The 21,651-nt window shown below is 39.1% G+C and overlaps 1 protein-coding gene across 5 annotated transcripts in view; it reads right to left on the minus strand.

Annotated features, from left to right (window-relative positions):
* LOC143149301 (neurotrimin) overlaps positions 1 to 21,651 on the minus strand; it is a 306,423-nt gene that overhangs the window by 62,196 nt on the left and 222,576 nt on the right. For 4 of the 5 annotated variants that reach the window (XM_076316529.1, XM_076316530.1, XM_076316531.1 and 1 more), the window contains exon 2: positions 18,181 to 18,273. The exons of the other annotated variant lie outside the window; for it this stretch is intronic. In XM_076316529.1, the coding sequence (XP_076172644.1) occupies positions 18,181 to 18,273 (93 nt within the window). The remainder of the gene's footprint in view (positions 1 to 18,180; positions 18,274 to 21,651) is intronic. 5 annotated transcript variants of the gene reach the window in all.

Here is a 21,651-nt window from a genome sequence, read left to right on the forward strand (position 1 = left end):
CGAGACGGTCGTCGTTGAAACTATTTCCCCTAACCGTGTGAGAAGAAGTTAGCAGTCGAACCGACCATTTTCACCGGGTATTTCGATGAAGCGAGATCTGCCGTGAGATAACGTCGCCCCGATTGTTCTATGCACCGCCTCGACGAGCGACGAAAGAACTTCCATCTAGAACCGAAAGCGGCGAGAAACGTTCGAAAAATGGTTAAGACCGCGCGATATTGAAACGAGACCATCAGGAACATTCTTGAATCGAAAATGACAAACTTTACGACCGTATCTCGTGGAAACTTGCACACCGCCTTCCGTGTTCCCGGTGAAAACGAACTTCTGGATTTATTTCGAACTGATTACAATAAAGAGAATCGGGCCGAGGAGGGCTAGCAATCCGTGAGAGGTCATGTTCGAAGAACAGTTATTTATACTCTGTATTATCGAAGAGCGTTTCTGCTTTTCTTTCTCCGCGTTGTTCCGCGAAGAATCGAGTTTCATCGGGGAGACTTATCGAGTAATTTCAGAAGTACTCGGGTATTTTCGTTTGAACAAATTGTGGCGCGGAGAATTGGATACAAATGGAATAATAATATTGATTGTTCGCTCAAGGATCATTTCCTTGCATGATTTTTTTCAATGCGTTGAAATTAACCAAAATTTCAATTTTGAAATAATTTTTCTAAACACATCATAAGTATCTAAGGTGACATACAATTAGTTCTATTGACCAAAATCTGAGAATATTCCAGACAAGAAAAATCAGAAAACAGCAATATTTGGAATATCTTTCACATAGAAGACTAATACTTAAAGGGTTACATTCGAGAAGTCCAAAAATTTCCCTATTATTCGTTTCTAACCAAAACAATTAACCATTTGCCTCGAACTCTCTTCGATGGAAGCCTGAATATAAAACAGTAATAGCTGAAACGTATAAGACTAAGTGTACACTCACATCGGGCCAAAATTCCAGGCCCAGTCGAGTACCCATAGAAACGATCGGTTATAGTGCAACCGATTATCGTTCGCGAAAGTCTGTCGAACGAATAACGGAGAGCCCTAGCGAGAGGTAGCGACGATCAATGACGACGCTGCCATTTAGCCGATCACATTCGCGGTTGCCAGGAATATGGATACAAAAGTTCTTTACAGCGGTGGAAAGTTTTAATCGGCTCGTTCGCTACCTGGAACGAGATTTCGGAACGAGGAAAATCACCGAAGTCGAATGGCACGAGCATGGGGCTCGTAAGGGTTTACCTTAAATGAAGTTAGAGTTTATTGGTTTATCCGAGCAAACGGAAAAGAACTTGTGCCGAACGTGCTCAATAATCCGTGCCGCGAGATTATCCGGGACCTGGCAGCGTTTCTTTCGACTTACCCTCACCCACCCCTCTTACACCCACCCTCGTATCGTCGTGGCTCCGCTTGGAAATCAGGATGGAATTTTAACAAGTTGCGACCGGTGTACGAGCGAGTGGTGTGCTCCAGGAAGACGTACAAAAAACTTACGAAAGTCATGAGCTTCCCCTCATTTGCCACTTTACGTTCGTCGATAAGTTCGTTCGTCGAAAAAATTCCTACAAGTGGAACTTTACTGTGTTCGACGAATGTCCTCGAAAGTTATACGAGTGCCCCCCGTGATAATTCGATATTAATAAACTTTTTTACAAAACATTCGTGCAATTTAAGAGTATTTTTACACGATCATTTATTTCCGGATTAAATTTCGTTTCTAACTGTTTCTAGCCTGTAGAAAACCGAGCCTAACGGTCGTGTAACATTTCATTCGTCAGTTGTGCGAATTTTGTGTCCACTGATTCTTTCGTTCTAATATCTCTTGGTTTGTAAGTCTCTTAGAACGAGGTTACAAGTTTTTTGGTCTCCAAGTCCTTCAAACTTTGAGTTCTCAAGTTATCGTGTTACCAAATTTGTAAATTCGAATTTTGGAGCTTCTGTGCTCCTGTTTCTAAGTTCGTGAGTTCGTAAGTATACAGGTTCCTAAGTGTCTGTACCGTATACCTAGGTTCACGAGTATCCAAAACCGTGGGACTATAAGTTCCAAAATGTTGAAATCCTTCGAACTCAAAGTATCCAAGTTCCTTTGTCCACAGTTCGCTATGTAACCCAATCTACATGTCTTCAGCTCTTTTGCTCGCAGTCACCCAGTATTTCAAATTTCTATTATTCGTTTTCCGCATTCCCGGAGTTCTCGAGTTACTCAGTTCCTCCTTTATCCTCAGTTTCTCTGTTCGTTTGTCACTTGAATCCTGGGAAGTTGGACAATACTTATGAAAGGCATGGATTTCTTCTCGCTCGCCACTATCCGTCTGTAAATAAACTCTTCTATAGGGAAGATTATAGTAGCTCTAATCTACTATAATCTCGAAAGAGTATGGCACCTTTCGAGTAAATACAATCTTCGTTCCATATTTATTTAGAATATCGAAGAAACCTTGACAAAAATCCCCAGAAGTCCAAGTTCACGTGACACGATTGTCGATTAACAAATGCTACCGTGTTGACAAATTTTACTCTACACACCTGCGAAATATTTCTGCAAATTAGGATACTCTAACGAATATAATCAGGTGACATATGGTACCTAAATAATCATTTCGTTCTTAAAGATGGAACAAGTATTTCAAAAGTGTCTCAAAACTTTGTATCGAAACGTTCATTAAACAAATGCAGAACTTCGTCAGAAAAAATGGACCAACCTTGAAGCATCCCCGACATGTTTATCCGTCCCTGGAATGTTCTAAAATATATTCTTCTATCTTTAAGAACGAAAGACTTATTTGGGTGACCTAGTCTAAAAGCCTCGCGAAATATGGTTCTCGAGCCTCGCTCTACACGATGAAAAACTCTCGAGGATAAAACTGTATTAGTCGAAGACTCGGAATCAGGAGCCCTTCTATTCGAATGATGGTAATAATGCACCCTTACGTTCCACCGGATTGCTCTCGTTACGTCTGGTCCGAATATTTAAAAGAAATAACCTCGCGGAAATCTCTCCACGGTACCAGCACCGTGATTACAACAACGGTACGAGGATTTTCATTCTACTCCGCACCGTACACACCTTTTCGTAAATATTCGAAAAGACTAATCGCTCGATTCGAATAACTCCCCTCTCCCGAGATTTCAACCGGATGGGCGTGCACGAGACAAATAAAATAAGTTTCCATTCCCGGGTAGGGGTAGTTTCGCTAATCTCGGTTCGTTAACATTATCCTTCGTTTTCGCGTTCCCTCGTTCCGAGATATATATCTTGGAATCGGGTCCACGTAGCAAATGAACCGAAAGTTCATTAAAATCAGCGCGATAAGAGTTACCGAAGCGCCTCATGCTAATTGCGTATTGATAATTCTTTACCGAACGTCGCGCGTTTAAGTGTCTTTGCATAAATTCAAATCCCCGTCTCCACTCCACGTAACCGCCCCTTCGAAACCGAAGTCTCGACTATTCATGCGACGCCGTATTTCAAGATCAAATTCGACGGAGATAAAATATATATTCGCCGCGGAGGAACGACAGTGATAAATCAGGCAATAAATGAAAGCCCAACGAGGCGAGGGAGGCCAGATAAAAAGAAAATAGAGAAAGGAGAAGAAAGTGTAAGAAGGAAAGCGGCCTTCATTATTTCTAAAAGCGCTCCAGAGGCAGGTCTGTGGCACACCAACAGGGTTGTTTTCCTGTGTATATCAGCTTCCTGTCCCCGTGGGCCGTCGCCACCAAAGGGTTGACAACGTCGACGAATTGCGAGCGAACGTATATATTTTCGGCGGGGATGAATTTCATTATTACGCCACGGAAGACGTTTCCGCGAGGGCCATAATTTGTTTAAAAAAAAAAAAATGAATCGTGAGCGGTTCGACGGTTCTCGTTCTTGCAAATAATACTTTCCGCTTCGATGACGAGCGTAGAGAAACCTACTGTCCAGGATCAGTTGTAACTTGATTAAGTCGCGAGTAGAGTTCTTCTGGATTTTATTTTGGTTCTGTGTGGGTAGAAGTTCCACGATACTAAATCGAATATTTTGTTGCGGTCGATGAATAGGGATTTTGATGAGATTGGAACAGAATGTACGCGAAATTATAGAATATGTATATATATTATATCGCGTTGGTCTCGGTTTGTTTAAAAGATTTTCAATTGCGAAGTTTTATCCGTTTTTACGAAACTGGGAACTGTATGAATTAATTTTGAAAAAATTACGAATCTCTTTTCATCGATAAAAGAAGCGGAACAGTTTCGTAACATACTTTTCGCTAATATTTATAGTTAAAAATGCAGTTTCTTGCCACCTTTCCTCTATGGATACGATAACCTAGTTTTTAACTACGCGTATACTTTCATGGAATATTCGTAAGTTTGAAAGTAAGCTATCCGAGTTGCGTAGTATTTTAAAAATTTTGTTATCCGTGGCAACACTTGGTTAGAATTCATTGGGAAATTATCGTCTAAATTGACCGACCAAGGTTTCATTTACATAATTGTAGTAATGGTCAGTTTATGTTAACGAACAGTAATCTTTTAAGCGAATACTTGATATTGTACTCAAATTGGCCATTATTAGCATTTAATCCATTTTACGTTTCAATTTGGCGTTAGCGCAATTTCTTCCAATCGAATGCAGAAGTTTATTCGCTTTGTGCGTTGTCAGTTATTTTAGAGAAACGAAAATTGTACTATATAAACCGTTAAAGGAACACTAAATTCGTCACTTCGTTCATTATAAAATCTGATTTTAAGGGAATATTGCGAGAGTGTGCATATCCGATTACCGCGGTATGCCCGACATCTGTTGAACGTGTGGTTACGCCTTTGTAGCGTTTCGGAGAATTAATATTATAAACGGCTTAACCGGAAATCGAATCGCATTTTAAATTCAAGAAAATTCAATACAGTTACAATGTTACCACTTGCGAAATAACCGAGGAAATACGTTTCACTCAAAAATACCACCGCAGGTGTTAGATTCTTTTTTAAATTTCATAAAAGGTGAAAAAGAAAATGGAGCATCCGAGCTTAATAACGAAATTAATAAACCGTTTCTAGAAATATATCTATTTCGTAAAATGCAATGAAACATGTGGAATATCGTTTTTTGAAATTTCAGCGATGCATTCAATTGATTGAAAACATATTAACCAACGAAGATATTTCTAAATGTCAGAAAATTGTACTTTTTGGCTATTGCAAAACAACAATGTTTTCATATTTCCAGTAAATTTTTAGTAGTTTAAATTCATTGATATCGTCAAACTGCAATCATTATTTCAGACACAACGATGCAATAAAATTTCGAACGAATAACGACCTCGCTAACTTACTTTTCGAGAATTAAAATACAAATTGAACTGTTATTTTTATGAAAAGAGTAAAAAATACTGCTGTACTTTATAAAATTCTATACCTTTTCACATCACGATATAAATAAATCTAACGATAGAATGTAAAATAAAATTCTTTCCAGCAAAGATAGCCCATTTATTTTACAAAGTGTCTTTTTAGAAAACAATGCAAGGGCTTATGCAAGTCTGAATATGAAACATCGTGAATGTATCGATAATTTACTCGAGATACGATAAGATAAATCCTTGGAATACTTCTGAATATAAAATAAAAAATTCACACGAAAGAAATATATTTTTCGTTTTCTATATTCTCTATATTTCGAATTCGTAAATAATTTGCGAACAGATTTGACACGTACAGTGCTTGCAAATTTAAACGAATGGTACTTTCGGTACTGTCTAGAACTAAGAACTGAGATATCCTACACACAAACTTTACTGCAAATACAATTTTATGTTCACAAATTCATACACCATCAATGTAAGGAATAAAAGAAACATTTGTAATACGTTTAAATCGTTGCACAGTTAACGACACGTAACGATAAAACTAAATCTTCTCAATAATCTAAAACCAACGTTGTTCTTGGCGCATGCATCGTTTTCGAGAAAGACTCTTCAAATTGTGATTAATTTAAATGCGTCGATAATTGGTACATTTGCCCCGATTGTCCCGTCATGAACGCGACGCAGTGATAAAAAGAAAGAGAAAGATTGATGGCGAACCAGCGGTAAGAGATCGCCGTGTAATTACAAGTGCGTCTGGTTCAATTTTCACCATCCGGCGGCAATTTCCATGCGGTGTAGGGTAACGGGGGATCAATGGCAAGAACGAGCGGTGAATAACGACGGCAGGAAGTGACGCTTTAGAGCGAAGTTAAAGGAAACGACAATGGTGTGTTCTTCACCGCAGGAGTAACAGGACTTGCCACTTTAGCCAGCGGATAAATAAGTGCCATTTAAATGTGATATCCGGGGGAGATCGAGGGATAGAGCCGCGAGGTTGGAAACATTGAATCCGATACGTACATACGTACTCGGCGCTCTGATACACCGCTCTGTACTTAACGTTTACTAACTATTCACCGCTCGCTGCAGATCGCCGTCTGTCATTCCCACGAATTCCATGCCGCTCGATGTGCCCATTTCTATGGCACAGATTCTTCCCGATTCGGGAATAAATAATGAACGCGCGGCGAGAAAGAAATTTTTCGGAAAATTTTCGTACAGGAAGGTTCGAGTCGTACGGATGATTAACACGCCTCTAAGTTACAACGATTCATTAAAGTTGTCACTTAGAAGACACGAACTCTGACGTTTGTAAATTTTTAAATTGCACAACTCTCGTTTTGAATATCTCTGTGGCATTCTTCCCTATCAGGGAATAAATAATGAACGCGACTTTGGCAGCGAGAAAGAAATTTTTGGGAAAATTTTGATATAGGAAGGTTGGAGTTATCGATACGGATAATTAACACGCTCCAAAGTTACAACGATTCACTAAAGTTGTCAATTAGAAGACATAAATTTTGATATTTGTAAATTTTTAAAAAACATAACTCTTGTTAGCGATACTATCAAATAACAAGTACGTCTGTATTGTGGAACTATTTAATTGCAATTTTTCCGGTATATATTTCAATAAAGTTGGGTCTCTTTTGATGGCAAAGAATTTAATTTCCATGGAGGAAGATGAAAGTGACTATGAACTTCTGAAAGGTGCAGAAGACAAACTCATATTGCTGCACTTTCTCGGGGAACAAAATTAATAAACTGTTTCGAATAGTTAACACGAACTTGTCAAAAGCACCGTTAAGGAGCAAACCAGAGTCTTTATCGTGTATTTGGCGACGTTAGATTCTTGGCTCTTCGGGTAAAATGTTTACGAATATCTTAACGTTTAAGTAGACCAACAGACCCTTCAATAGTTCTAATTTATTCTGTTCAGAATTATAAATACCACTTTATACTTGATCTTTCTCTTGTACAGAGTCTACTTAATTTTATTTGATTTTATTAAGAAATAATCACTTATATCAAGCAGCAACATCTAATACACTCCAGTAATTCACTAGATACTTGACTGAATATTGAATATAATAATAAGTACATCAACAGCATAGTATCTTCTCATGAAATTTACAATTTACATTCAGATCACTTTTCAATATTTATTATCTTCGTTTCTAAAACACTTGAACAATCAGTTTTACAACGCGCGAATTATTAAAAAATTCTAACTCTTTGCTAATATTTGGTTCAGTTACTGGAATCTTCATCCGTATTTTTCTCACGATGTAATATTATGCAATAACCATCGTCTTCGTTTCCATTGACACTTTCCAAAGAGTTTTGGTACACCGAGAGCAACCCTTCCGGTTATAGAGATCACTATACTTGTAATTCACAATCTTGGAAAATGCTTTCACGAATTTACAGAAATAATTTATTAAAGGAAGCAGACACGCACCGCACGAAAGTTATTCGAAGACTGAAGGACCTTCGGTTGGCAATGCGCAGAGCTCTACAAGTTTATTGCCATTTCGAGGAAAAGATTATGGTGAGGGTAATTCCGGGAACCGCTCGGTTTATTACACTGATGTGATTCTCGGTGAACGAAAGGACAGTAAACTAAACACGAAACTTACCCAAAGACCGAAGGACTTCCAATGTTTACCATTTCGAGCAAAAAGTTTCGGTGGGGGTAAACCGGCATCCGCTCGGTTAATTACATTCGTGTGATTCTAGGTGAATTAAAGGACAGTAAAATGGAAACAGAAATGTATCGCCATTAGAGCATTTTGCTATACACGACTACACCATTTGTTTAAATTCATGTGGACTGTGTGATCCACCGATTTCATTGTAGACCTCGATAAAATGTAATACAGTTTTATTGTATCCAATAGACCAGTCCAGCTACACCGTTTGTTTAAATCAATGTGGACTGTGCGATCAAACGATTCCATTGAGGAACTAAATAAACTATAATCGTATACTGTGAGAATATAAACCCACCACGGTCTTTGACAGTTTGTTGACACATCAATCACGAAATGCTCATTCTAGAAATTATTTATTGTTCAGAGAAAGCTTCCAAGAATCGGATCATATTTTTCCAAGATTTTTCAACAACGCACTTCGACGCAAAAAAAAAAAAATTTATTCTAAAAGGCTTCCTCAAAAAAATAAACTTTGACCACCCAATATTTCAATTTCGTCAAATCCCTAATCCAGACAATACGAATAACCAAACAAAGAATCCTTTTAAACATTTATCTATCGATAATATCGACGAACGATAATTTAGTGTTATAATAAACTACTCCATGCTCGCATAGTTTTACCATAATTTCCGAATTTTCAAGTACTTCCTTCGAGAAAATGATCAATCTCGATATTACCATCGTAAGCGTCCATCCTTGATTCCTCGAGTCATCGTCCACTTTTCCATATTTCCGTTTCATTTCGCGAGCGTCTGCAGGTGAGAGAAGGGAGTACAAAAAAGAGGAGAAAGAAGAAGAAAAACGTAAAATACCGACGCGCGAGCGGAAAAGGAAATTATTTTATTTCGTGCTTCGGAATATCACCCAGTGGGCTCATTCATATTCATGCCAACGCTCGGCCACTTCGTCTCCGAAATGCGACTTACCGCGATCGTGTTGGTTACTTGAAGATTCAAGCACGCTCTCTCCTCTGTATTCCAGTTAATTCCCAACCCTTATCACTCTCTTTCTTCGTCTTTGATTGCAGGCCTCGTACAACGCGACCGACTTCGCGTAATGGACGCGACACGGAATCGTGGTTCTGCTCGTTCGTCGCGCCGCGCACGGAATCAAAACGCGCGGATTTGCACATCCGACGCGTCAATAAAATATCAATCGTCGCCCGATCCCCGATTTATCGTTCATTGTTTGCCCTCCGTTTCATTTATTTTCCTGACCGGAAATACGTAAACCGCCCTTCACGGTGCGAGCAAGCGAGCGAGCGAGCGAACGTGCGAGCGTTCCGCAACACCGAGAGATTATTAACAATTGCGATGTCGTTTTTCGAGCGCTGTTTTTTCGAACCAAGTGTGCACCGTGTGACCGACGACCGAACGGATTTCTTTTGTGATTGAAACGTTGTATCGATTACCGTTCAATCCCTTCCTGCGTGCGCGTAGACGCAGCAAACATTGTTTCCTTTCTTTCTCTCTTTTTTTTTTTTTGTAATACACGTCGGTCCATTTTGCCGAGATTATAATGAGATTGCGGGGGAAAATATACACCGCAGATTGGTTTCGCGATTGTATCGATACTGTATTGAAAAATCGTGCCGAACGCGATTGCAAGGAGCGTGTCGACTTTATAAAATAATACTGAAAAGGAGAGATGGATATTGTGGGAACGATGAAAATTCTACGAAAATAAAGTGTATTAGAATTGGAAAATGAAACGTTGTTCGTATACAAGTTAGAGGAACTCCTCGGTAAAAGTCTCGAGCTTCACCTCGGTAAAAGTTTTTGGATTTCTTTCGATACGAATAAATAGTATCGTCTCGAGTAGACGCTTCGATTTTTCAAAGCGAGAAGACAATCGAAACGAGTAGTCCCAGTTCAGGTTCCATAATACAAATTGCATCGAAGATACTTGCAGATCTATGATTCATAAATTCTCTACCACACTTACTGATTTTATTTCTGCACTGTGTAAACTGCAACATGTATTCACAATCGAGAGATCTCAATCCTGCGCGAACCTCGGTTTCGAAGATCGGTTTGCTGCGTTTTTTATTTTTAAAATTAACTGTTGTTTTCGAAGGTTGCGCTTCACTGTATCGATTACCGTGTAACTCATCGAGTAATCTCGTCTTCCCGAGTTTATCCAAACATGTAACGTTCCCTGTATTGGTCGCTGCTCGACTGATTAACATGCCAACAGTTCATAAGTATTACATTATTCATCCATTGCGATAGTGGCCAACTATTAATTAACAGCTCTCGGTATAATCAGTTCGTGATGTTGACAGGGCTTAATTAGAATTTTTTGAGAGTCACGTTACCCCCCCTCCTGTCCCCTTCGCGAGAAACTTCTTGTTCTTATTGGTTCGCGGCACACGCGGCTCGATCGATGCACCGCTGGACAAAATACATAGGGTGTCCTGGTACAAACGGGAAGGGGATGATTCTATGAGAAAAAGTAAGTAACAAATGTAGAATACATTTTTTTTAAACCAAGCTTTGTTTTTAAGAAAATCGACTTTGAGTATTTTTCTAATGCACGTGCATTTAAGAACGTGCAATTCTTGCATCATAAATTGCACCGAATCAGACGTTTTAATTGACTTTCGAAAATCTGTGACTAATTTAAAGAAAAATTTCTCTTATACATGATACTACGTTCTCCTTAATCCAAGAGTCATCTTTCCAGCTTCGAACTATACATACGCTGTCGCTTATAAATATTCGAACGCTCTCAAAATTTAGTAAAAAATTGTGTTGAATATTAAAACCGGTAAATAAAATATACATTCAAAAGATTTCTTCAAATAGCGAGTTTACAATATTTTTATTATTTATACTAATAAATCTCCACCGTGGAGTGGACACCTCTATACGTGTCTTTTGAAAGCTCTTCTGTTTTCGACATTCTGTACTCCGAACTGTTCATTATTATGCACAAACGATGGCTGTGTTACGATAAGCAACGAGCCTCGGCCATTTGTACAAACGCGGGTCACAGAATTTGGTATCTTTCACGCGGTTATTAACACAGACTGATAAAACAGACCAATAATCGTAAAAAGACGTAGTTGAAGAGAATGAAGCGACGACAAACACTCCATATAATACAGAGTCGAGGGTAGTCGCAGATACAACAAGGAGTAGTAATCTCCTAAAAAAGGCTTAGCGTAGATATAATTATAATAAAAGTAATGTGTATTGTTCAAAGAACTCATCACTGACAATACGAAAGAATATTTTTCTGTCTTTAGAAATAAGAGTAAAGTATAAGGTCTGCGACACTCGAATAATTTTACTCGAAGACCCATTATTTATTTTTCCGTTTACACGCAATTGTATCGACACGCGATACTGTTTTATCGTTTTACAATTTTTCGGTTTCAACTATCAGTTTCCATGGATTTGTCACAATCACAAGAGATAATAATCGAGAATGCCCGGATATGTTTCTTGCAATGGGTGTACACGGTAGTAACGTATCTGTCGTAGTTCACTTGCAGAACGAACGATATGCAAATTGCGTAATTCGAATAGTGGAACGAGCACTCGTCGAATTCTTTTTGGTCACCGTACAATTACGAATTACGTCACGAGGAATCAACGTTGCAAAGAATCAACAACACGCACGATGTTAACGTTATTACCTACGGTCTTTGTCGAGAGTTCAATTACGAGATAGTTAAGTGGACGCGTACCCGGAAAATACTCAAAGTTAATTTTCTCGAGAACGAGGCAGCGTGTAAAAAAATTTTACTCGACATTTTTTACTTATTCTGTCACGCAGGAATCACCCTCTTCCCGGTTGTACCGCGAGTAGCGAAACACCGTGTATTCTCTCGCCTTTTAATTCGGAACGTTGAATATTTCCAGAACCCTATAATTTATAGTTGAAAGCTTTTGCCCGAGAATATTTGATCATAGGTGCGATAGAAGAGACATTCGAGTTCAATGCGGCGCCCGTCTCTTTGTTGAAAATATTATTTAGAAACCTATAACCCATCCGCTCGTTTTTTCCTTCGTGCGTACGCTGCGTTTAATATTTCGTTCCTGTATGAATAAATACAATAGTGGAGCGCGGAGTGAATCAACCAGAATGAAAACCAACCCTCCGGTAGAGATTTTATATTATTATTGAGTACTCTTTCGTTATTAATTAAAAAGTCTTGCGAATGCACAATCGTGGTCTGACAGTGACTGGGGCTAATTAAAATTCTTTTTTTCTAAAAATCGAATCGCGGGGGAAGTTTCCGCGTTTTCATCGGGTATCTGGGTTACGTACACGATCAATACACCCGTATGAAATATGTTCCACAATCGAACTTCGTTTTTGCAATTTACACGCGATCTTTGACCCCTCTCGTCGACAACGATTCGAACAACGCGCTCGGTATGTAAATCCGGGTAATAAACATCTCCGCGTGTTTTTTTCTTTTTTTTTTTTTTTTTTTAAATAATACACACGGGTCTGATATAACAAAGTACGTAACAATGGCGATCCGGTTAGTCTGATTTCAAATATTATTTCTGCGCTCCGTTGCTCCGAGGTAAAATTCTATTCACTTCGACGCGAGATTTCTCCCACTGCGTTTTATCGTTGCATATTTTCAGCGTGGAGTAGATCAAATTTAATTTTTCGCGAGTCCTCTTTTTCTGTACGTATTCAAGGACGCAAAATCTTTTATTTTACACGATCAAAATGCCCGAGCCTCAGCTCGTTACAGCCAACAACGAAAAGAAATCCTCGACAAGAGAAATTACAGAGTTGCGAGTGAAGAGGTTACAGACGACCTTGAAAACTCACCAAAAATCGAACACCACCACCGTGTAGCTCGTTCGAAACCGTGTCGCGCGCGATAAGATTTTCGATTCGTTCTGAAACGCGCGACAAAAAAAATGTCAATTCGTCGCGTTAAGCTTTCCACTCTGTACGCGAAATTTCGTAAGCGCAACTTCGAAACCGTTCGAGTAAATCAATTTCTATCGACGTTGGGGAAAAATACAATTTCTGTGTAACGTACAAAAAGCGATAACCGGAACGATTGTTCCGCCAGTCGATAGTTTCGGCGCGTAGGATCGTCGATTTGCATAGAGAGGGTCGATTTTTACACGATTCGAAATATGTTTCGGGGAACGAGTGACCGGTTCTGTTGTGTCCCGTTGTTTCTCGCGATTCAACCGGCGAAACTTAAATTAACCCGCCGGTGGAATGAAAATTCGCGATGGCGTCGTTCCACGGTTTCTTTCTTCCGTCGCGGGAAAATACACCGCACCGGATCCGAAAAATCCCGGAACGTTTCAATTATCCCTGTTACGGGATCGCGGGGAATCTGATTTTACGGTTAGAGCCTCTAATAAAATCATTAAACCACTGGCCGGCAATCGCAAAGGATTCGGAATCACGACTAACTGGCGCTCGGTAGCAACGCTATCCGCGGAATTCACTCCGGAATCAACCCCGAAACCCATTATCAGGAAAGCGGGAGGGTAGAAAATGTCGACTTAACGCGGAATATATGAACCCCTCTGCGTTCCCCTGGAGCGAAATTGGTCATATCGTAGGATTCCTCGCGCGGCAATGCCGTTGATTAGTCGTCGGTGCTCCGGACGGGGAAACGTGGAAATAGAAAGAACGAAAGAAAGATGTTCCCTACCCGACGTATGGAAGAAGAAAATGCGGGAGCGAATAATGGAACGCGAGCGGGTAGAAGCGGATGTGGTACAGTGGCGCGAACCACCAGCTCCTACGGAGGGAAAGATACGAAGAATTGAACAAGACGATGAGTCGATCCTAGACGGATAGATACGAGGTACATTCGATAGATTCGTGGATGGTTGTTGTTTATCGTCGTGTGGAAAATACCGTTGCTTCGAATGTTGCGGAATCGTGTCCAGAATTGACACGGTTCGAATGATTTAATGTTTGGGTATTTTTGTACGTATTCGAATGTTACGAGTAATATGCGAATATTTGAGTGTTTGAATGGTATTCGTAACCTTCGAGTATTTGAGTATTTGAATTATACGAGTAACGTTAGAATATTTGGGTATTTGAATGGTATGAGTAACCTTAGAATATTTGGGTATTTGAATGATATGAGTAACCTTCGAGTATTTGAGTATTTGAATGATATGAATAACCTTAGAATATTTGAGTATTTGAATGATATGAATAACCTTAGAATATTGTAGTGTTTGAATGCTGTAAGTAACTTTCAAATATTTGTGTATTCGAATGCCACGAATAAACTTCGAATAATTCAGTGTTCGAGCGTCCAGGTATTTGAGTATTTGAATGCACGAATGCTTAGCATTTGAATACTATATAACTACTTGAATATTTGAATGTTCAAGTATTACTACTCGAATAGTTCGAATAAATAAGTACTCGACTATAATTGTAGAAAAATCGGTCAATTCAACGTTTGACTATTCGAACATTCCAATTCGAATATTTAAGTACTTGAATATCATTGTTCGAAGATTTCAGTACCCGAAAAACATTGTTGGAGCATCAACACGAGAATAAAGTTTAAAAAACGACGAATTTAAAGAAATGGATTCATAGTCCTCGACACCCCATTCAAATACTACGAACGGTTTTTCCGGTAAAAAAATAATACAAGAAAAGTGACGCGACTCATGAAATGATAATGTTTCAGGGAAGAAGAAAGAAAATATTTCGGTACTGTAATATCTCGACAACGCGCTGTTTTCAAGATCTGACCTACAATGTCGGTCGAGACCACGACGGCAACATTTTTTCTAAATTTTCGTGCAACATTCGTGACTATTTTCCACTTAATGTTCCAACGTATTTCCTACAGAATCGCAACGTAATCTCGATAATTACGAATTCTTTAGTTCCGTCACTTTTCTCACGAAGCCACGATATTAAGGTCAAACCCGTCATTCGAGATTTCTCGTGCATTTTGAAAATCGATTCGAGCCATTACGTTCCCTGTGAGAGACCGGTGCAACTTCCCCCTCCCCTCTCCCTCCCTCCCTCCCCATTCTCCTTTTAGATCATTCATCTGCGTGCAAAATGCTACGAGTAACGCGAACGACCCGTATAATTGACAGTGCAGAAATAATAAGAGCCTCGTGAAATAATCATGACGCATTGAGATTGTTCGTGTCACGGCGATGCAAGATCTTTATTGTGTTGGATCTCACGGAACAAAAGGACATCCAGCTAATTGTTCGAGTCTGGCGTGGGCGGTGGAAACGTTGGAACCGAAGAAAGCGAACGACAGGGATAGAATTTCATCAGATTTCTGTGACACGGATGATGTATTTTTCGCTCGGTTGGAAGAATGGTTGCTTCGACTGCAGTTTCAGCGCATTCGGACCGATTTTTCTACAATTGTTGCTCGCCCAATACCGTGACAGTGTTTGCGATCGAATATTGAAACAAACTTCGCACTGTATCGGATAGATCGTGAATACGCTCGGAATTTCGATAGGATGATAGAACTCTCCGGTGATGCGACAACGGTTCGCGACAGGAGGGAATGTAACGGGTATTTGAAACGAACTCGGTGAAAATAATCGGGAATGTCATTAACGTAGCTTCGATTTTACAAATGTATCTCTAACCGGTACGTCGAGCTGTCCCCCGTATTTTCAACTGTTTGCTCGAGATGTTTCTTGCTCCCCTGTTTGCAGTTCGAAGCTTGCCACGTCCTGTCTCGTCGAATGTTTAACTTCGATACGACTAGGGGGATTCGGTAAAGCTCCTATTTATTCTTGCACTCGATATGATTTATTGAAAAATATATATCCTGAGTTCGCGCTGGGATTCAATTTCAGTTGTTAGAAGAACGCGTTATTGCGAGGTAACTCGTTGTCGATGGATTTACAAATTAGATAATTCGGTTCGCGTAGTTTCGACGTAGATCGAAAGTAATTTTAAACTTTCGATCGATTCGAGTTAAACAATCGTTTCGTCAGATGCGAGAAACGGAAAGATTGCACGGCCACTCGTCGCCTCTAGGAAACAGGTTAATTATTTGCTTAATTGGGTCAGTAGTATGAGATGTTAGAGTTCAAGTACGGGTGCTACAACGGTGACGGTTGAAGTCAAGTTGAATGTGTACTGTATAAATAACATTAAAGTTTCGTTAAAATATTTAATCGTATTGTTAATAATTCTATTACGAATTAAGTTTCAGATAAGAAATTGATACTTTGTAGCATTTTACCAACAGTGTAATCTTTCGTATTAATATTACCGATATTCGATATTTGTAATATGGATTCGTGAAAGAACTGTTCGATTACGAGTGATAGATACATCCGAAAAGCTCGAACGCAACGAATAACAATTAATAAATTAACGATATCAACAATCAACGTAGAAGTGTAAGTGTATAATGGATTGTTGAATATTTGTGTTGTTTAAAGCTGAAACGTGTCTTGAATTCGTCATCGTGTACCATTAAATCGCTTTATACATGATATTCAAACTTCGCCAAATATTTAACCGTTTGGAACGTTCGTTATTACTTTTAACAAATGTTAATATCGCGTTATTGAATTTGATTCTTGACGAAAGAATTCCACGAAATCCGGAATTGAACATTTTAATTGCACTTCTATTTAACAAGTCCGCGTTCGTCGATAATGAATCTCTATCTTGTCGATTCTGAATTTTTACTGCCCCGCAACGTGGCTCATCGCGAACATTTTTACGCGACGAGTGTAAATTCCTGGAAATTCCTTCGAAGATCGTCGCGATTAACGATTCGACGTTATTTTCGTCTTATTGAACAAGGATCCTAACGACGAACAATCCACCGAAATTTTCCGGAGCAAACTGTACGTAGCAATATCAATTAATGGTTATTCGATATCCGGGCTATAAAAATTCAGTATCGAGCGCTATTTTCGCGGGGGTTACGTCCCTCAGGGATTAATTAAATATAGTTATCACCGTTCGCGACGGTAAAGTCTCTTCGTCGCGGTGATTCCGTATCGAAGAAGGACGAAGTTTCGGTAGAGGAGAACTAGCGCGCGAGAAGTTACTTTACAATGGTGCCTGTGTACTGGATGCCACGCGAAACGGTCCATTTCATTGCCCGGGGTTGTATAGCGGTACAGTCGTTAACGCAATGCGAAAACACGGCCGTTTCCTAGTTTATTTCAGCTTTTAACGGAAACAACAACAGCAACAGCAATAATGCTGGCGTTCCGCTAGATGTTCACCACACCGCGAGTGTGTGATTTTCAGCATCGAAAGCGATAGAGAGAAGGAGAGAGAAAGAGGAGGGTGCAGAGAGAGAGAAAGAGAGAGAGAGAGGAGAGGGACAGAGAAATCGAGCTTTCTATCACGCTAATCCCCTGAGATTTCACGGCTCTCACTACTGATTTCAAGCTGGATTATGGTCAGTGCTGAATGATCACTCTTCCCGTTACCAATAGGAATATTAGTTGCTCGGTAACTCCAGGCGTAACTAATACTGGCGGAACACCCCAAGAATGAATCCAGGATGCTGAAAGCGCAATTCGATACGAATACCGGAGATCTTTCAGATTTCCAAACATCCGATGGCCAGACACCTGTCCTTTGAACCAACGTCGAGGAAATCGAAAACAATAGCAACGGATCAGGTGGCAACCAAGATATTCCCTAGGTCTGTGAGTCACCGATTCCCTATCACCCTTGTTCTCGAACTTGCACGAACAATATCGGAGTTTCGTATCGTCGATCAATGTTATTAGCCATATGGTACCGTTTTGTATAGACGCGTGGATTTTTTCAAGCGAAGAGATAATTATATTGTACAGTGAACCACTGTGAATCGGTAAGTCAAATATAGAACACATAGAATAATTGTGTTAGTAGTAACAACGTAGTTTCTACTCCTGAACGAGTAAATAACTGTTCGTGAGATATTCGAGTATGAAATCCAATATTGTCTAATTTGTATCGATCTTGCTATTCGACGTTAGAGTCTTTGTTTTGTTTATAGAAATTTACGACCGGTTTAAAGAGCTTCGATATTACCGGTGATCGGGCTAGAGTCACCGTATCATTCGTCCTAAATTTTTTTCGAGTTTCATCGATCTATGAGTAACAATTGCGAATAAACAATAGCAACTCACTGTTCCTGTAGTTCTCTGACATCGATGCATACTGCGTCCCATGATGGTGACCCGATATCTGCCCTAATACTTCCAGATTCCTCGATTGCCGTCCTGAAAAAGGCAAAACGAAAAGAGGGACATTAAAAAGCGGCCCACGATAAATCATAACGGTGAATTAGGTGCTCTTGCGGATAAAAGGATGCTATCCGATGGTTCTGCATCCTTGTCGTTCTTCTTCTTATCGGAGCGAGGATATTTCCAGCTGGAATTCCACGGATGATTTAAATGAATCTTTGTTTCGACAAGGAGCTCCTAATGAAGCCAGCCGATATTTTTGATGAACGATGAAAGTCTCCGGGTACCTCGTTGCAAATCATTTCGGTCTAACAACCCCTTTGCGACGAAGGAAGAGGACCAATGCTCGATATTAATCGATTCATTCTGGTAGTTGAACGAAAGAACCAATTAAAGGGTCCATCGCTGCATAATCAACGGATTGAAGTTAATCATCGTGGACACAACGAGAATGTTCATTGTTAATTGCTAATCTAACGGGGATAAATATCGTAATCGATACGAGAGTTACCTGATCCCTGAAACACGAGAGACACGTACTACAATTTCGTACAGAATACTTCCACTAATTCGAGGCAACTTTCTCCCGATATAGAATTTACAAACATTGGCTCATAATTCAAATTTCGTTCGGAGTTAGTTGTCACGTACTCGTTTCTTTCTAATTGCTTTTAATAAACTAATTTAATCGCAGTTTAGAAACGACACCGGGGTATTTAAATTATTCTATCTTTGTCGGTGACCACTTTGTTGGAAAGTTGAATACTTTGTTCGTAATTAATTTCAATTTGAACTCTATCAGAAAGTTTACATCGATGCACTGGGTTGGTTGAATCTCGTGTGTCTACTAACGGTCTGTCAAAAGAGACTCGTTTATTGAGAATAATGTCAGAGTTTTGCTAGGTATTCGAAGCGCTAAAATGGTAATTTGCAGTTGCAAATCGTGTTTGGGAATTCAACAGAGCTCCGCGCTGACAATTGTAGAAAGTAATTTTCGTAACCAGGTCAGGCAACGGGTATTTCGCAAGCGAAATAAGAAATTACAAAATGCTCCATGATTAAGCAACGAATATCTTGCTGTTACTTTATTCTTGTTAGAAACACAACCGTGCATTTGCAAAATGAACTTTTCAAATTACTACATTGCTTTCATCGGTCACATATTAAAATAATCATAATAAACATTGATACAAGAGAAAATACGTATACCTGCCTGACCATAGACAGGGGTCATACTACTTGTCCGATTACAGACAGAGGTCGTACCACTTATCCGATTATGGACGGGGTAATAGTACTTGTCTGATCATGGACGGGGTAATTTTACTTGTCTGGTCATAGACAGGGTAATTCCACTTGTCTGACCATATATGTCCCACCTCTGTCTATGGTCGGACAATGCGAGTGTATAGTTAGACAATTATAAATTTACGGTCAGACAAGTAGGCAGGTGTGTGTATGGTCAGAAATTTAACCTTAAACCTAACCTGAAATACTAGATAACGCATCTATAATAAGATCCCTTAATTAACTCTTCGAACTATAGAGATATAAAAAATATTTTTATACGATTTGAAATATTTTTACCAGGAAATGTGTTGCCCAAAGAATTTTTCTTTGAAATTCATTTTTCTCTTTAAATTTCTTTTCGCGTTTCTTTTTTTCGAACAAAGAAATAAATGACACGTGTTTAACGTGTTCAATGTAGATGCACCTTTACAATAGAACCAGTTATCAGTTTACACCATTTCCAGCCTTTTTTAAATATAGATTGAAAAACAATTTACGTTCGAAAAATACCGAGTAAACGATTTCGGGCGCGCGAATGGGTCTCACAATTTGAAAAGAGTAACCGCGTTCTATTTCTACAACTTGCGTCAAGTGAGGGTTCTCTTTGCATTCAAAGGTGTCAAGTTGAATGAAACTTAAATCTCACATTTTGAGGGAAACGCAAAGTCAAAAATAAACGAGACCCGGGGCTCATTAACTTACCGCTTTTAGAAACTCGAGTATTCCACTTGACTTGAAGCACAACTATCAGAACCCATACGTTCACATTCTGCTTAATTAATTAAATGGGGTGCAATCGTTGTTGTTAACCCCTTTTGATGAATTGCGAAATTCTTTTTCACCCTCGACACCGATTAAAACATCACCTACGAGCGATTAAAAGTGAAATTATTCGATCAAACGAAAGAGCAATCTTTTCAATCCACTGGTATTTTATGCATTGACGTAGAAGTACCCATTTTATTTTCATAACCATTAAACGAATTATCCGGTACGTCATCCTATTTGAAAATTTACTCGATGCTTTCTATATACAAAAATTATATAGATTTTACCGAAAAATTGCTTTTAAACGATCGATAAATTTTAACACGGTAATTCGTGTCGCAGAAACACGTACAAATTTCGTGATACCTTTGGATGTTCAACTTCGACCGTTGAAATATTAATAACCCCGTCGCTTTAATCTGGATATTAAATACGATTAACGAAAAATGTGAATTGATAAGAAGAAAGCTTAGGGAACGTTGGTTCACGCGAACTTCGAAGTGGCGATGTTTTCCTTCGTGAAATTTGAAGACTCGTAAAACTCGCATTTCCCGAGAAACTCGAGTTTAAAGAGTAATTCCTATTTCACGAAGTTACATTTAAATCAATAAGGACAAGATTATAAGTCTCCAATGGAAAAACTTTCTCCTTAATTACTTCCATTTACGTGTCGGCAATTAGCAAACTTCACCGTCTCGCATTATCATTTATCTCTGTCTCGTTAATTCATAATTACAAAACCTTAATAAAAGACAAAACGACACTTATATTACTTTCCCGCGGAAAAGTGACTCCTTAAATTATTATTGCATTTTCCGTATTTTTCCAGACGAAAAACTAATGACGAACAAAACTCGTTACATGCATGTGACACCGCTGGATTCGAGTCGGACCAACGATGGATCTGGGTTAGGTATGCCGGGTAGCTTACATTAATTCTACTGGGTTGCGTAAAATAGGATTTGCGTCAAGCGTGCATTGGATACATTAGATAGACCAGGTTCGGGTTAGGTGGGTTCTAATTGAGTGAAGTAAGTTTCGATCACTTGACCTCTGTTATGCACTTTAAGTAGGTTAGGATCGAATGTTTGATAATTTCACGGTAGGATAGCTTCGAATTACATTAGGATTACATTCGTGCGAGTTAAATACCAAATGATATTTGTTCTTTGAATCTCTAAGAGTCATACTTACAGGAACCATTTTTATTAGTTTTCAATGCAGCATTCAACTTGCAAAGAATTTCACATACTTGATAACATACCCGATATTCGTAATTGATAAGTAACAAATTCTATAAATATACCACCATGGATATACTTCCTTAGATATACCACAAAATAGTAACAGATTCAC

The sequence above is a fragment of the Ptiloglossa arizonensis genome, chromosome 7, assembly GCF_051014685.1.
Source record: "Ptiloglossa arizonensis isolate GNS036 chromosome 7, iyPtiAriz1_principal, whole genome shotgun sequence".
In the NCBI taxonomy this organism is placed as follows: domain Eukaryota; kingdom Metazoa; phylum Arthropoda; class Insecta; order Hymenoptera; family Colletidae; genus Ptiloglossa; species Ptiloglossa arizonensis.